Source organism: Monopterus albus, unplaced genomic scaffold (genome assembly GCF_001952655.1).
Source record: "Monopterus albus unplaced genomic scaffold, M_albus_1.0 scaffold253.1, whole genome shotgun sequence".
In the NCBI taxonomy this organism is placed as follows: domain Eukaryota; kingdom Metazoa; phylum Chordata; class Actinopteri; order Synbranchiformes; family Synbranchidae; genus Monopterus; species Monopterus albus.
Window position 1 is genome coordinate 221,464 of NW_018128133.1, and position 17,053 is coordinate 238,516.

A 17,053-nucleotide genomic window follows, 5' to 3' on the forward strand; every position below is an offset into this window, starting at 1 on the left:
TAATGTTCTAATTTGATTAGCAAACTGTTGCCTGCAACCGCCACAGCAGTGTGATCACCAGGTCTTAGACTCTTGTTTTAACAGATACATTGAACACGTGAACAGCAGTGACGTTCGCTCTTGTAAAGGAAAGGAAGTGACTTATATTGTAATATTTAAAGTTTAGTGTTTCCCTATCACTTCAAAGCCTTGGGACCAACATCTAGTGGCCTTTACTGGAGCCGCAGCTGAAGGTACTGGTGGAGGAAGTCGAGTGAAAAGAAAATGGCCTTTTCAAGGATGAATGGTACAACAACGGCAAAAGAAACGCTGACTTGCTTAAGAGGGTGGAGGGATTTCTGATGGCTGTTTAACTGCTTCACTTTCCTGTGTTCCCTTCAAATTAAATTGATCTTTCTTAATTCAAAGTGTCACATTTTGGCTGTATCTTCAGCTCACTGCCAGTGTCAGCCAGGCTGGAGGGAGTACCAGAACAAATGTTACTTCTTTTCAACTGATGTAAAGTCATGGCTGGAGGCTAATGAGCTTTGTTTGGAGCAACACAGCAACCTGATGAGCATTCAAGACATTCAGGAGAGGGTGAGATGTCCAAATGCACAGACAGCAACAACACTTGATAAAGGTTCTCATTTCACATGTTCATGTAATTTTATTTGTTATTTCTAGATGTGGGTGAGAACACAAATCGGTCAAGAGATCTTTTGGATTGGCTTGAACGATCGAGTTGTAGAAGGTGTCTGGGAGTGGACTGATGGGAGTCCTTTTATAGAAACCCTATCGTATGTAATATTGCTATCACAGAAGCATTCAATTCATTAAAGCTCTGTTTGAATAAAGGCTTGATAGTTGCAGACTTCTCTCCTGTCCTGTTCCAGATACTGGATGCCAGGCCAGCCTGATAACTGGGGCAGCGACCCAGGAGAGGACTGTGGGCAGGTTGTAGGTTATAGCTCTGGACACTGGAATGATGAAACCTGCAGTGCTAAGAGAAAATATATCTGCAAGCACGTCAACTGTGAGTCCAACAACTGGCATCCATACTGTTTCAGACCTTTCATTTTGTTATGTGAAGCTGCTGAGCTGTCGCCCTTGGTCAGTTTATCTGTTTTTCTTTCTTTTGGTCTTTTTATGCTATAAGTTCTAAAGCAGTCACATCTGTTTTATTATCTTCCCAACTACTCAGCAAATCCTGCAATAATTTGAAGTATTTTCCAAGTGAAGTTGATCTAACCTCCACAAACTTTTGCACAGGCAGACTGCTCTCAAAGCTAGAGTATGGAGATCCAGATTATAGCAACTTTATAAACGTCAACCTGTCGGGCTGATCAAATAGGTCACTTTTCAAACAGCAACTTTATCTACACTTGCAGGATTATCATTGAAGTACCTTTAAAATACAACTTTTTTTTTTCTTTTTTCAAAATGCCGAATCACTTTTGAACTATTCACGTTACATCATTTGACTTTAAGCTCAAACCCCACTGACGGGTACATGATCCTTCACATTTAAGGGACTAATGACACGTCTTTTTCTTTTTGCTGTTCAGCCAATCCTAGCCCTCAGTGTGACTTTGCCAATAATTGGACACAGTATGGCTCAAACTGCTACAGGCTAAAAGTAGACACAAGGAAGAGCTGGGCATCAGCCAGATATGACTGTGTGCAGGATGGCGGCGACCTGGTGTCCATTGCCTCAGCAGAAGAAGAGCAGTTTGTCACATCAATGCTGGGCCCGCTTCATCCTGACCACTGGATTGGGCTTTCCACACTGGTGAGAGGACGCCTGCTTGCTTTCTTGTCATTTAATATTGGATGTGGATATGATGTTCATCAGTGTGAACATCTGCTTTGTTTCTCCAGAAATGCAACAAGATTTCCTGTCAAGTCGAAGTGGGTAACAGCCAGTTTACCTGGTCTGATGCCGTCCAAGTGGGGTACACAAACTGGGCCGGTGGGGAACCTACAGTGTAAGATATCCCTCAGTGTGCCTGTCAGTAAACTTTAAACTGTGATCTCACAAATGAAAATCTGACCTCCTGTGCTCTTCAACAGTGACACACAGGCTGGCTCATGTTCCACAATAATCAAAGATAGGTCAGCTGATTTTGGTAAATGGAGGACCCATATGTGCAGATATGAGCGTCCTTACATGTGTGAACGACCACTGAACAGTAAGCTGGATTGTTTGTTCCACTCTTTACAGGTTGACGAGTTTTCTATGCTTTTTTTTTACCTCTAACCTTGTCCTGCTGTTCCTCACTTCCACGTCTCCAGCCATCTGCCCTCCTGGCTGGTTGAGCTTTGCAGGCAGTTGTTATTGGATGGTCAGTAATATCAACCTCTTGACCACCTGGCATGATGCCCTCACCAAGTGCTCTGATATGGGGGCCCACCTGCTGATTATTAATAGGTAGGTCAAGCAGAACAATCACCACCCCCCCAAAAAAAAATTAGTCATACAAGCTGAAAACTGATATTGTTAGCTTATAAAGTTGCTTTGGTGAATGTTTTGGCATGCAGTTGTCTAATAACACACAGCAGACACACAAAGCACCGTTATCATTCATTTAGAGTCATAGTTTTGGCCACCTGATAAGTGTAAATCCAGTATTTGTTCTCCTCTCAGCTTAGTTGCCAAATGTTGCTCAGAACTCACTAGCTTCTCTCTGAGCTTGTCCACTTGCTGTTTGTTGCTAGGTAAAACTGGAGAATCAAGACAGTGAGCTAAAAGAAGCCAAAAAAGGCCCAGTAGCTGCAGGGCTGTGGGACATTTATCTGTTGTCATCACGAGCAACACCCTTCACACTATGCAGCATTAAATCCATTGTTAATGTGAAATACATTGGTCAATGCAGCTTTAAATTACACCTCACCAGGAGACATGTTGGCTGTTTGCTCTCATGTAAAGGCATTTGTGATACAGATGTAACCCCGCTGACAGAGTGAGTTGCTTGTGAGTACAGCTGAGAACCTTGTCTGCCAAGTTTGCTCTCTTCCTCATGTGCAGTCAAGAAGAACAGTTCTTCATAAATGGGAAGCTTCCAGACTTTCACCAAGTGGACATTCCTGACATCTGGATCGGATTATCAGGTCACTATGAAACAAGAAGATAAAAAAGAAAGAATTATATTTACAGTATTTGTGAATCATGTAAATGCATTTTATATTTATTTCCCACTTTTTGATGTTAACAGATAAGGACCAGGACGGGGTTTTCAAATGGGTGGATAAAACTGCAATTACCTTTTCAAACTATGCACCCGGTTGGCCCAAAAACACTGTAGGTTTCTGGGACTGTGGCCAGATCTTCACAGGTCAGACATGCACTCTGTCACTCTGGCTCAAACTAAGACTTCCATTATCTTTTCACTGTAAAACCAGTATCTGGTGAATTTATGTTTCCTTCCAGGAAATTATGAGGGCAAATGGGAAACAACCAACTGCTTCAAACTGCTGGGCTACATTTGTGAGATGACAGGTGGACAGAACCCCAAACCAACTTCAGCTCCTGGTTAGTCACAGTAAAGATCCCACTCATATACTCTCATTAAAGGCATGTTATTAACCTTCTAATGGTTTCCTTTAGAGTTCCACTGTGACCCTGGATATTTGCTGTATGGGAACTTCTGCTATTTTTTTGAGAGTGAGACAGTGAAAAACTGGCAAGATGCTGAGGCTCGCTGTAACACAGAGCAAGGTCACCTGGTCAGCTTCCACTCAGAGGAAGAGCTGAGTTTCATAAATGGTGAGTGGCAAAGAAAGCACGCTAGATCCAAATATAATAGAATACTTCATCATATGAATGTTGAAAATGTAAACAGTTTGAAATATTACTTGTTACACTTGTCTGCTGTGTACAGCTCACTTGCCGGGTGAAGCCTGGACCGGTTTGAACGATATCAACGTTGAAAACACTTTTGTATACACCGATGGAACTCCTGCAGTAAGTGACAAAATATGAACCAGTTTGACACCAGAAAATGAATTCATCCTTCTTTTTGTTATGTGGTGCAAAAGTCTCAAAAGGTGTGTCAAACATCTGTATAATAATAAATATTCCTCTGCATTTCATTAAGCAAATTGCTGCACCCTCTCACTCTCGCTGTATTTGTCTGGATCTCAGGACGTCGTCCCGTGGGCATCTGGCCAGCCAGACAATTGGCAGAATAATGAGGACTGTGTGCACATCAGAGGGATAAATCACATCGAACCTGGGAAACTCAATGACGATTTCTGCACCACCTCAAGGGAATATATCTGCAAAAAAGGTCTGATGTGCTGTATGTTTCATTCATATGTCTTTTGTTGTGTATTCATGCTGTATTTTGTAGTTATTCTGGGCGCTGTCTCTCCACAGGCAAGGGACTAGGCCCTCCTCCCCAGCCCCCAACGTCTGGACCAGGTTAACTTCTTTACTACATTTCAAGCATGGCATGCATTCGTCTGGCTTTATACATGTTTAAACTGTTGTATTTGTTACAGGATGGAATGATAAATGTGGCTCTTGGACACCTGATCCTTTTAACGACTACTGCTACCTGTTTAACTACCTGTCAATGAGGACATGGGCAGAGGCTCGAGCCGACTGTGTTAACCAGGGAGGAGACCTCATCAGTATCACTGATCCCTCTGAACAGGCCTTCATACAAGGTGCACTTTGTATATCTTTACTTGAAGAAGCCAAAATGTAACAGTTCTGATTATATTTCATATTTCATCTCTTACAGTCTTTGTGTTTGTCCCAGTTATGTATGTTTTAAGTATTAGGGCCCAGTTAGGAAGAATAAAATTGAGGTTATGAGAATACAGAATACCTGTACGTAACAGGTACAGACCACATCCATACAGTGTTTTTTTTTTGTTTTTTTTTTTAAATTAAACTTGGTTTTTATCCATTTTTATGTTGTTGTTTCCTGCCAGGTTTGATCCAGCAGAGTCCCACGGGGATCTCTCTGTGGATGGGCGGTCATGACTCCATCACTGAAGGCGGCTGGGCGTGGACAGATGGCGCCCCTTTCAGATACATCCACTGGAGTGCAGGTTAACTTAGACATATTGTGAGAGAATGGATTCAGAAACAAAACATATAAAGAGTACTGTCTTGCAAAACAACAGAATTTTCTTTCCTGGCTTCATCTTCCTCTAAAGGTAACCCAGATGACTATTATGGTGAAGACTGCCTGTCTATACTAATTAACAACGGCTACTGGAACGATGACAACTGTGAGAACAAAAGAGGATACATCTGCAAGCGGAGAGGTGAACTGTGTTGACTGAACTTGCAAAATGAAAAGTAAGACATTATATAAAGTATTGATAAATGATCCTATACTTATGTTTCCTCTTTCAGGAAGGACACCTAAGCCTCCTCCTCCTCATGATGGTAATGATACTTCAGTGCTGGACTGGACTTCCTTCATAGATTAAATACATTTGCAATACAGTTATGTATGTACATAGGGAGCTCCTTAGGGCTCGTGGCCCTTTAGAGGCAGCGTATGTACAAATGACATCAACGGTTAATTTGTTGTCCAGTAAACGCTTGATGTGTACATCTTCCTATTGCAGGTTTTATGACAGCACTGGTGTGCGAGGACTCAAGTGCTGTCATTCACTGTCCAGAGGAAAGTGTAATTAACATCCAGTCTGCTTTCTATGGACGAAAGAGTGCCGACATCTGTCCACACCTGGGTGGCTCAGGAGGTGGTGCTGCACATTAGTCACTACATTCACAGAGGATAAAAACAGATAAATGGCTTTATTGTATTTCTTGGCATTTGATCATTAAAATCCTCATGTTCACCTGCAATTACGTTTTACTGGTAACTGGTCAATGCAAATCATATTAGAATAATATGCAAGTATGCTGATTCAAAGGATTTCACTGTTCTGTAGCAAGCTGCACAGTGGATGGTGTCCTTCCTTCAGTTAGAAAGATGTGTGACAATCATCAATACTGCTTCGCGTACGCCCATGTGGAGGTGGACCCTTGTCCCACTGTTTCCAAATATCTCGAGATTGTCTATAGCTGTGAACAAAAAGGTAGGCTCTTATTCTTGTTTTTCTCCTAGACTTCTGCTAAATTGGTCAAATCATCTAAAGTTTTGTGATTTGGCTGTTCTCAGTGTGTCTGCATGGTCTGGGTGTCGAGGATGGAAACATCACCGACTCCCAGCTCTCTGCTTCCTCCTCCAAGGGCCTCTTCACTAATGCCATCTGTTCTGGTTAAACACCTCCTCACAGGCGAATTGCTGGTTAGATGGGGGGGGGGGGGGTTTTTTAAAAAAAAAAAAAAAAAAAAAAAACCTTCATTGTTATTTGATGTTTAATTTCAAGTTGGTCAGTCTTGCACTACATTTAATGTTCCCTCTTCCAGCAACCTCAAGCTGGATCCAGGTAAACCTGGGCCAGACCAGAAAAGTAACAGGGATCGTGGTCCAGGGTTGTCCTCATAATGACCACTGGCTCTCCAAATTTAGGATCCAGCACAGTATGGACGGAACAACCTGGACTGACTACACAGCTGACGGACAGGTGAGGAAGCAGACTATAACTGCAACTACCACCAGTCATCCTGGTTTAAACTCAGTTATGAAAGATCAGAACCAGGTTGTCAGTCTGGACTTTCTTTGTCTAGTTTTTCCCAGGCTCAGTTGACAGAAACACTCCTGAGACTCAGCTGCTGGGTACACCTGTGTCAGCTCAGTACATCCGCATCATCCCGGTGGAGTTCAACAGTGAGGCAGGCCTTCGCTTCGATGTCTTAGGATGCACACCTGACTGTAAGAAAAAGTCTAGGTCAAGATTTCAAAAATTATATTCTATCATTGGGCAACAGCTGCTGTGATTCTATGGCATGTGACGGTCAGTCAATAATGAAAACGTGTGGTTTAATAGATGCGATTACGTGCGATGCCAATCCCAACTTCAATTTTGCCAGTGATCGAATGAAGTGAGTAAAACCTGAATTATTTTTACACATTATTACTTTTTCCCCACATTTTCTGTTCATCATGCATCCTGATGCTATGACTCTGCTCATCCCTCAGTGTCCACTGTCCAGCAGGTTGTGCTAATGAATACTACCGAGTGTACGGCAGCACAGTATATCGTGGGGTATGTGAATGAGTGTCTTATCTGTATAAAGATTTCTGTATTGAATAACTTTTTTCTGCTTTTATCAATTGTCTCTCCACTGTCTGTTGTCTTTAACAGGACTCAAATATCTGTGCAGCAGCCATCCATGCTGGAGTGGTACTGAATGACATTGGAGGAGACTGCACTCTGTTGAAAGCTGCAGGACAGAACTTCTATCCTGGCTCCACAAGGAATGGCATCACCTCACTACAGTAAGTAGCTGGGCTTCAAACTGCATCCCTTTTTCTTTGTGTAGCATAACTGTCCATGGGGCCTGATTCAATAACTAATTTAATTTCTACAGATTTGATGGAAACTACGAGGTGTCTTACAACTTTGCAGATGGAGGTGAGTCAAGATGTATTTGTGATCCGTTAGACGAATCTACTGCCTCGGAGCAGACATGTTTTTAAAAGTGAAGGTTTTTCAGATGTATTTCTCACTTACATTTTATTTCTTTCTCCTACAGAGCTGAGATGTTCAGGGCCTGACTGGTATGAGTTTGGAGGATTCTGCTACAAACCTTCTGCAGACAAAAAGACGTGGCACAATGCCCGGCATACCTGCAGGACCTTGGGTGCTGAACTCGTATCCATCATGTCAATGACGGAGCAGAGCTGGCTGGAAAGCTACCTGTACCTGGGTACGGATTTAGAAAAGGAGGAGGTGAAAGCTGCTCTAAGGGCAAAGAAAGTAGGAAGGATGTACAGTAGATTTAAATAGAACAGAATGACAGAATTAAATATGACTCAGTGTAGATTTTGGTTGAGAGAATAAAAAGAAAACATGAAAATGGTACGATTCATATTTTGATAAATTAGGACTAATGATAATGTTGTGTAAACATCTAATGGCATGTATGAACTGAAAAGGTTTTTTTTTTTTTAAAAAAGCCACCAGCGACGTGTGGACTGGTCTGAATGACTTGAGGGTGCCCGGTATGTTCTCCTGGTCTGATGAACACATAGTGACATTCACCTACTGGGCTCCAGGGGAACCCAACAACGTTGGCTTGAACGAGGACTGTGTTGAGATGTTACACCAGGTGAGCTGGATGGAAAAAGACACCAGTAAAATGCATTTATACACCAGTAGAAAAACTCTACCATCTGTTGGGAAAAAAAAATACAACTGAGCCAATTCATTTATTTCTCTGAGTTGTAGTCATTTTTGTTCATTTCATTTTTGTTCCAGACTGGCCGATGGAACGATGTACCCTGTACAGAGCTCAATACCTACATCTGCAAAAAGCCCAAAGCACATTACCCACTGCCGTCTGTAAAACCCACCGTGTACGGATGTCCTCAGGTAGGACACATGCCAACCAAGTATTTCATGTTGCTGCTTCTGTGCTCAAAGGTAGACCGATGTAGAGTAGTTTTAATGCTTATTTGGTGAGAGCTATGCTGCATGTGGTGTATCAGGATAGTGGGCTGTAATAGGCTAATGTCTCTATAATTAATGTGTCAGGGGTGGGACGCATACGGCTACTCCTGCTACTGGATGGAGGAGACCACCAGGAGCTGGAATGAGGCTAAGGCCTTCTGTAAAGAGCAGGACAGCTTCCTGCTGCACATTGGAGACATGTGAGTTGGATGAAAACAGCACCAATTTGTCAGTCAGTCCATCTACCACTTTGGCCCACACTGAAATACCACAACTATTTGATAGATTGACATCCAAGTTTGTAAAGACCTTTAGGATGCCCAGAGGATGATCCTCTAGCACCACCGGCAGGCTCATGTTTGTCTTTTTAAGTGAAATGTCTATTGGATAACCTGCCATGAACTGGTACACACATTCTGCTCAGAATGAGCTGAGTGGAATAACTTCTCTTTTTGTGTTTGACTGCAGCTACGAGCAGGCACATTTTACAGTGATGCTGTCAGGAAAGACTGGTTTGTGGTGGATTGGCCTGCGTGCTCACGGGGCCACAGGTGGAGGGGTGGACTACCTCTGGGACAATGGCGCCCCTCTCACTTTCACTCACTGGGACAGAGGCCAGCCAGGTACAGACCTGGTAAAACACTAACCCTAACATCAGCTGGACACAATAATATATACACGCCAGAAAACACTGTTGTCCGTTTTGCCTCTAGATAGCGGAGATGGGAATTGTGTGGCAATGACAACAGGTCAAATTGGCGGTTTCTGGGATGACAAGCAGTGTTCAGAGAAGTATCTCTTCATCTGTGAGAAGCCCAGGCCTGACATCACTCCACCCACCAAACCCCCAACTCCTCCTTCCTCACATGGCTGTGCTACAGGATGGTCGGGCCTGTCTCACTTCAGAAACTGCTACAAGGTACATAAGGCAGTGAATTAAACAGCTAAAACCATGAGTCTCTGCGAGGGACATAAGTGGTCACTTTTCCACTACTGATTTATTTCAGCTGTTCCATAATGTGGACTGGTCCATGAAGAAGAGCTGGGAAGCATCACTTGAAGACTGCATCTCCAGAGGAGCAAATCTGGTCAGCATCCACAGTGAGGAGGAGGAAGTGTTCCTGTCTCAGTACAGCAAAGCCAGCAGCAAATGGATCGGCCTAAAGGCCAACCCCACAGAGGGAGGTGGGTACAAGGCGTGTTTGATGGAGCGGACCCTCGTGCAAGCAAATTAGGATTCGAATAAGGTAAGCGCACAAAACCTAATGATTTTTTTTCCCCGTACTGCATCCTAGGCTACTCCTGGAGTGACGGCTCACCGCTCTCTCACACCAACTGGGGTGAAGGGGAGCCAAACAACCACGATGGCCGTGAGGACTGTGTAGAGATGGTAAGCAACACAAACGGGACCCGCTCCTGGTGGAACGACCTCAACTGTGATGCTCACCAGGATTGGATATGCATGATCAGCAAGGGCAAGGATCCCATCGAGCCCCCAGTGCCCCCACCTCCTGTCCCAGGTAAAGTGCCCCCACCAATGCACCTGTCCTGCCTGCACAGAGAAGAATGTTTTCATTATTCCGTTGCCAAAGCTATTTTGAACTTTAGAGCTAAGGTAGCAGAGAAGATGCAACCAGAGACATTTTGCTATTCTTGGCCTAGCTTTACTTCCAAGAGAGGCACCTACTACACCCAGATTGCCTCACATATTCATTTGGTTAGAACATTGCCTTGCAAGGAAGAAAGTTTGACTACAGTATATGGCAATTACAAAAAGCCGAATCTGCATAAAATATATCAACCCACCAGGGATCAGTGTAGATTAAAACAGTGCGCCAGTCTTCATATGCATTTTCTCATCCTCAGCTCCTGAATGCGGACCCAACCCTGGCTGGAGGAAGAACAACAACATCTGTTACTACTACAACGACACTGACCCAGTGGACTTCCACACCGCTATGATACGCTGCTACACTGAGAAGGCCTTACTCGCCTCTATCCTCAACAAAGAGGAACAAGCATATGTTAACAGCATGGTAACTTTTTTTTTTTTTTTTACCTCTTTAGTAAAATTTGTTATTGTGTTCAAGTGAAATACGTTTGTATTTTCCTCTAGGTGGGGACAGGGCAAGTGGCTTCAGCCTGGATCGGAATGAGGCTGTCTGGCATGGCAAATGGACAATACATGTATGTGTGCTTCTAAGTGATTAGAACTGAAATTCAAAGGGAAAATATCCCCTTCAAAAAAAGAATGTTACTTTCATGCACAGCCCAGTTTTTTTGTAGTACTTTTGAGCATATGTCTGAACAGCAAACTGTGTTGAGGTCATTAGAAACAAATCCTGCAGCAGTTCAATAGACAGTGAAACTGACGTTAAGACAACACTCACAGGACATTTAGTGGGATGTCAGGACATTTTTTTTTAGATTGACAACTGGTATATCTACATTCAAATAAGACATTTGGCTGTGACATCTCAGTCAGCCACTAATTCATTATCAATGTACATACATCAACATGAGTCACCTCTAGTGTGAATATTACAATGTTAAGTTCTGCTCCTGGGAAGTTTTTCCTCTTTGTGATATACATACAGTCTCTGTTTTCTCTGCACAGCTGGGTGGACGGTTCCCCTATAATGTACACTCACTGGGCTGGAGGTGAGCCCAACGATGCCAATGGGGAGGAACAGTGTGTCCAGATGAACAGACATCAAGGTACTGAAGTTCCACTCATCTGACAGTAACAGCCATATCAAGCTGTTTACTTACTGCGCGTGTTTACTGAACCGATTCCCCAGTGCTGACATTTTACACTGAACTCTGGCTTGTTAAGGTGGCTGGAACGATGCCAACTGTGGCCGAGCTGAAGCAGGATATGTCTGCAAGAAATTCCCTGGAGATGTCCACACCCCTCCTCCACCCACACAGCCGTGGGAGGGCAACTGCCCTGCAGGTAACAGAGATGTGGAGAGCATATTTTAAAGCATAATTCAGAGAATATCTTATTTTAGTGATTGTCAAAGACTATGCAAAGACCAAAAGCAACTATTTAACCTTAGAAAAACTAAATATTCATAACCTGTTTATTATGGATTAAACTTTAAATCCAGTATCATACAGCCTCTTTAACCTTCCTTCTTCCTCCTGTCTGCAGGCTGGATGCTTTTCAAGAATAAGTGTTTCTTGTTCAAAGGAAAGAGCAATGAGTTTAGAGCCAACTGGTCTTATGCCCGAAGCTGGTGCAGAGAGCAAGGAGGAGACTTGGCAGTTATTGATAACCAATATGAGAATGGTAAGCTAATAACTATTATCTAAAAGAATTGATCAGTTCAGCTCTAACTCAGAGAGGGTTCTCTCTACACTTTTGATCCTCTCCTGTCTTGCAGACTTTGTGTCTAGTTACCTGAGGGAGCTGCATTACCCCACGTGGATTGGTCTGTCAGACCTCGTGGAAGAAAACCAGTATGCCTGGAGTGATGGGGTCAGCCCAGTGCTGTACACCAACTGGAATGAGAATGAGCCCAACAATGCAGGAGGAACAGTAAGAATACTTTACACTGCAGAGTTTTTTTTTTTTTTCTTAAATATAATTGGTTCAAAGCAGGTGGGAAATATTGTGAAGTATTGTACAGAGACAGATCTAAAACCTAAACACACTATGCTTGAAAAAGGGGACACAAAGTTATCTTCAAGCTACCTCGTTGTTCTCAACAGGAAAACTGTGTGGCAATTACTCACAACCACCACGTGACCGGCATGTGGAACGATGATGCCTGTCACAAGGATCAGAGCTTCGTCTGCTCCAGGAAGAAATGTCAGGATTCTTCTTACAATAAATTCCTTTGTAGTAACAGCAATGACAAAACAATTCAAACATACAGCTGTTCAGATCTTACAGATATTTCTTCATCTCCTTCCACATCAGCGAGCAGCATCGGTCCTCCTCCCCCAACCAAAACCCCCTGCCCACCTGGCTACATCTCCTGGTACCAGAACTGCTACAAGCTAGTGGAGGAGCCAGCGACTTGGGACGCAGCTCAGAAAGCCTGCGTGGAGCAGAACGGCAACCTGGCAAGCATCGACATGAGCTACGACCAGGCCTTCGTTGCTGGAGTGGTCCTGCAGGGCAAAGCGGACGCATGGATTGGACTCAGGCGCAAGGTGCTGTCAGGAGTAATGCAAAGTCTGTCACTTTTGGCTGTTCCCGTTAGAAAATCGTCATGTTGAAATTTGGCATGTGTTTTACACCGGATGCCCTTCCTGACACAACCCTGAATCGAACCCGGGCCACAGCAGCGAGAGCTCTGAATCCTAACCGCTAGTCCATCAGGGACTCCAGGGGAGTAATGCAAAGTAGTCAAGCTAAACTTAACTACAAATTGTTAAAAATGGGAAAACAGTCTATTTATGTATAAATAACCAACATTCAAATACAGTAATGCAAAAATACTTTAAAATGTCTTGCACTCAAAATACATAAGTATAATCAGCTAAATATACACAAAGTATCAAAAGTAAAAGTAGGAATTCTTCAGAAAACTGACCTCTGTGACTGATGCATTTTCAAGTCTGACATTATTAGACTGTTTATACTGATACATAAGAGTGTAATCAGCATTTAACTTGTAGCTGGTTGAGGTGGACTTAGTTTTAATAGCTTAGTATTTTAGTCCAGTGGTTCTCAACCAAGGGTCGGGTCAGAAGATGAATGTGGTAGAACTGCCAACAACTCAGACATCTGAAACATGAGAAGGGGCCCCAGTTAGACAATGATTCCTATTGTAAAGGACCACAAGCCAAAACGTTAGGAAGCACTGGTCTATTCTTCAACAAGGAGTTTTAAAATCTTGTGTTTTCTGAACAATCTAACAAGTAATGTAGTAACTGAATCCTCACTGGCCATTTTATTAGGTACACCTGCACATCCTCTTTAAAATGTTGGTTTTTAGTGAAATTATATAATTCAGTGTTTCTATATTTTTGTCCTCCCCAGCTATTTACACGAGAAGGTCAGAATATTAGGAACAGCTATGAATATAATGTATTCCAGTACAACACCACCTTTAACTATGATCTCAATAATAAACATATAATTTATACATTTGACAATTTGACCAAAATCAAACATTTGGGCAATTGTACAGGTGTACCTAATAAAGTGGCCAGTGAGCATATGTTAACAGGTGGAATTGCTGTGCGCACGCACCAAGTGAAACTGTATTTGTGCCGATCAAACTGGAGTGGAGGCAGAAGTCTCAAAGATGAGTCGATTCAGAGAGAGCTCTCACTCTGGACAGACACCGTTGGCAGCAGTTAGTTTTTGTAATATGGGTGAACTATTCCTTTAATCATTGGACCCAAGCCGATATTGTCTTTTAATGCAGGATGATAACTCCTACATGTGGCTGGATGGCTGGCCAGTCTTTTTTACTCAGTGGGGACCAGATGAGCCCACTAACTTCAAGAATGAAGGCTGTGTTAGTATGCATGCCTCCCCTGTGTTCCACGGGACCTGGAATGACACCAAGTGTGACCAGGCAAAACCCTACATCTGCAAGATCACCTTTGGTACAAGTCACACTGACTGAACTGACTTTGGCTTTTTCCTCCCTTTTCTTTTGGTTCTCTCTCCTCTGTCTTTTGAAACCATATTGTGTGACTGTATTACACAAAAAAAGCTTTACTTACAGTGTCACATTGGAATTGTTGATGATGTAACTCGTAGACAAACCGCCGTTGACTCCCGCTCCTGGTGATGGGAAGTGTTTGACAGGCTGGGTCCCCTACGGCCGCTACTGTTACCTCGTCGTGAACAATAAGCAAGGCTTCTCTTGGCCTGACGCACGCCAACACTGCCTGCAAGCCAGGACTGACCTGGTGTCCATCCACAGCAGAGCGGAGGTAGAGTTCATCAGGAACCTCAACTACACCAAATTTCACAACATCTGGATCGGCCTCACCAAGGATCGCAAGTGTGAGTGTAGAAATTGTCAAAAGAACAATGAGGCCAATGGTTTTTTTCACCAGATTACTTTGAATTGAAAACAGCTTTGAAGTAGATTTAAGATGACACATACCTGCTAGAACCTGGTTTGTTTGCTTTTTCAGATGGCTGGGCTTGGACAGATAGGTTTGCTCTGGGCTTCTTGAACTGGGCTCCTGGTGAACCCAATGCTGCCCTTCACCCCGGGGATGTGGGTGAAGAGACTTGTGTGGAGATGTATAGCGATGGACGCTGGAATGACAACAACTGCCTGCAGAAGAGAGGTTTTGCATGCCGCCACCCCGAGTGTAAGGATTCTGATTGTTTTTTGTCCACTAGATGGAATAGGGAGCAGCTTTTATCTTCAAACTTCTGATGAGACAAAGAATTTAGCACAAACAATAGCTAGAATTGGATAAGCAGCAGATTAACAGCTTCTCTTTGTGAAACTTTTTCAGTCTATACAACAGGTCCAGATGGTCCAACTTTCCCAACTGAAAATCCAGGTGGTATAGGTAAGCGTTACAATGTGCTTAGTACAGCTTCCATACAATTAGTGCATTACCTAATGTCTGTCCATCACTTTAAATATCTCAAAAAATACTTCATCAATTGCCATGAAATTGTTCAGACATCCACCGTCCCCAGGGCCACAATAGAAAGTATTTAAGCAAACGCCACTAGCAGGTTGACATTTTGGCGGATGGATTGCCATCAGGTACAGACGAACTCTCTCCGACTTTTTGCCCTCTAGCTCCACCACAAGGTTCAAATTAAATGTCTGAAAACGTTTTTGATGATTACCATAAAACTGATTTATTACAACTTTGGTGATCTGACGTTTCATATTGTGGCAACAATTAAGCAAATCCTTGTTTATCATTAATTAGTAAATGCTAACGTTGTCATTGCGAGTATGACTGTGTGTACAACGGCCCTAGTGACACCTCCTCTCTATCTCAGGTACACCTGACGGGGTGATAGTTGGCGCCGTCATTGCAGCCATTGTGATTTTCATCTTGATAGTCGGGGTGTTGTACTACATCTTTCGTGTCCGAGGCTACAAACTGAGCAGCTTGACCCTGCCAATACAAACAACCAGAAATGTTGACGTGGTAAGTTACTGTAAATGGTAAGAAGAGATGGTTCAGTTTTTTTGTAACTGAATACTAAGTTGCACCATTCTTCTGTTGTAGCCTGCTTTCACCAATCCCAACTTTCCCGGAGAATCAGACACGTAAACTACAACTCAAGCTTTGTACAGTACATCAACGTTGATTTAGATTATAAAGCATTGTATATATTGTAATACCGAATAAGACTTATTAAAAGATACAACTCTGCTTCCCTGTGATGCACTGACATGTTTGAAGTGCAACGGTTACTGTGTAATGCTCTAGCTATTTTGTGATATAGGACCAGAAATGTTATTTACCAGCCTTTGCCACCAAATATCCAAATGTATAATTTGCTTTTGTTGAGAAAAATACGAGTAAACAGCAAATCATTCATTTACAGTGTTTATTCATCTGTGTACACTGCAACGCATTCTTTACATATTTCACAAAAGGAAACAAACATCCTTCAAAAATGTGTCTGAACATTATTCCAGTAAATAATTCACTGGCCAAAAAGTGGAAAGTTGTTGCAAAGAAATTCATAAATTAAGTACCTCCACCCAAGGATAATGGAAATAAAACCACAGTTTGAAAGAGACTAGACTCAAGGACATAAAAAAAAAAAAAAGTTACAGTATTTACGAACGTTGAATGCCAAATTTTATGTTTTCACATTGTGTGTGGTGTTGACATCTGTGCTAAACTCCAAAGATCATTTCTTTAGCAGCCCGCTGTTCATCTGTACATAGAAACAATCCTACATTCCACGGCACCAATTTACTTGCTCCTTAAAAAAAAAAAAATTTGAGAAAATAAATTTGGGGACACTTTGTGATCCTTGTTCAGCCCTTTCACTGTGTAACTGCACAGACACACTAATCAAATTAACAAGTTATTTTTTGTTCGTTTTAAGAAATGCCCTAATCTTTGCTCACATCCTTATTTCCACACGACGACTTTTGTCTCACCTTGTGATAACCATGTCAACAATTCACATTTGAACTAACAAAACTCACACTTTGAATCAACGTCGCAAGTAAATCTGCTGGGAACAAGGCGCTCGCCTATACAACAGCGCACTGAAATTTACTACAAAATACTCAAAATAAAAAGTGCCTTCTTTAGTAAGCTATAGTTTGGCCATTCATTTCATTCCCACAAATTCAGGAAATATTTTGGAACTCAGAAGTGTAGGAAACATAGGAAAGCAGCTTACTGGTGCAAAAACAAAAGGGGAAATATACATATATACACAAGGGAAGTCAGGGATGGAACCTGACTTCCCTTTTTTCTTACAAGATGATTAAATAGCAGGTTGCATTTTTAAACATCTTAAAACAATAGTAACATCTCAAAAGGTATACTGAAAGGATCATTTGGTCACTTTAAATCTGTGTTTTTGTTCGAGCTCTTTAAATCTGAAAAA

The 17,053-nt window shown here is 42.5% G+C and overlaps 2 protein-coding genes across 3 annotated transcripts; both read left to right on the forward strand.

Annotated features, from left to right (window-relative positions):
- Positions 1–354: 354 nt before the first annotated feature.
- On the forward strand, positions 355–6,229 carry LOC109972308 (macrophage mannose receptor 1-like; the record flags this gene model as incomplete). Its single annotated transcript, XM_020621071.1, has 21 exons — positions 355–579; positions 667–779; positions 876–1,015; positions 1,548–1,771; positions 1,861–1,967; positions 2,053–2,171; positions 2,275–2,410; positions 3,008–3,090; positions 3,195–3,314; positions 3,410–3,511; positions 3,587–3,745; positions 3,861–3,943; positions 4,124–4,268; positions 4,358–4,402; positions 4,483–4,650; positions 4,921–5,040; positions 5,149–5,259; positions 5,351–5,383; positions 5,569–5,703; positions 5,896–6,042; positions 6,126–6,229. Coding segments are annotated over 21 exons (2,619 nt in total), but the record flags the coding sequence as incomplete, so codon positions are not given.
- A 153-nt stretch (positions 6,230–6,382) lies between these two features.
- On the forward strand, positions 6,383–16,004 carry LOC109972304 (macrophage mannose receptor 1). Of its 2 annotated transcripts, XM_020621054.1 has the most exons (28): positions 6,383–6,534; positions 6,638–6,782; positions 6,898–6,952; positions 7,050–7,116; positions 7,216–7,349; positions 7,442–7,485; positions 7,607–7,780; positions 8,031–8,182; positions 8,332–8,445; positions 8,608–8,723; positions 8,992–9,146; positions 9,237–9,442; positions 9,531–9,708; positions 9,819–10,043; positions 10,390–10,559; positions 10,640–10,710; positions 11,141–11,241; positions 11,360–11,479; positions 11,681–11,818; positions 11,913–12,067; positions 12,241–12,340; positions 12,452–12,687; positions 13,911–14,094; positions 14,252–14,500; positions 14,635–14,817; positions 14,968–15,024; positions 15,473–15,624; positions 15,706–16,004. In XM_020621054.1, the coding sequence occupies exons 1-28, from the start codon at positions 6,493–6,495 to the stop codon at positions 15,748–15,750; spliced, it is 3,768 nt and encodes a 1,255-aa protein (XP_020476710.1). In that variant the 5' UTR covers positions 6,383–6,492; the 3' UTR covers positions 15,751–16,004. The 2 variants fall into 2 exon arrangements, with proteins under 2 accessions (XP_020476710.1, XP_020476711.1); XM_020621055.1 differs by lacking the exons at positions 13,911–14,094; positions 14,635–14,817; positions 14,968–15,024; positions 15,473–15,624; positions 15,706–16,004 and having other exon boundaries at positions 14,252–14,367.
- The last annotated feature ends 1,049 nt before the right edge of the window (positions 16,005–17,053 follow it).

Excerpts from the sequence above, each read along its gene's own strand:
- LOC109972304 (XM_020621054.1), top strand. The coding sequence starts at position 6,493 with ATGGACGGAACAACCTGGACTGACTACACAGCTGACGGACAG. Across the intron at positions 6,783-6,897 it reads CTTAGGATGCACACCTGACT|ATGCGATTACGTGCGATGCC; the intron begins GTAAGAAAAAGT and ends GTGGTTTAATAG. Across the intron at positions 12,068-12,240 it reads CCAACAATGCAGGAGGAACA|GAAAACTGTGTGGCAATTAC; the intron begins GTAAGAATACTT and ends TGTTCTCAACAG.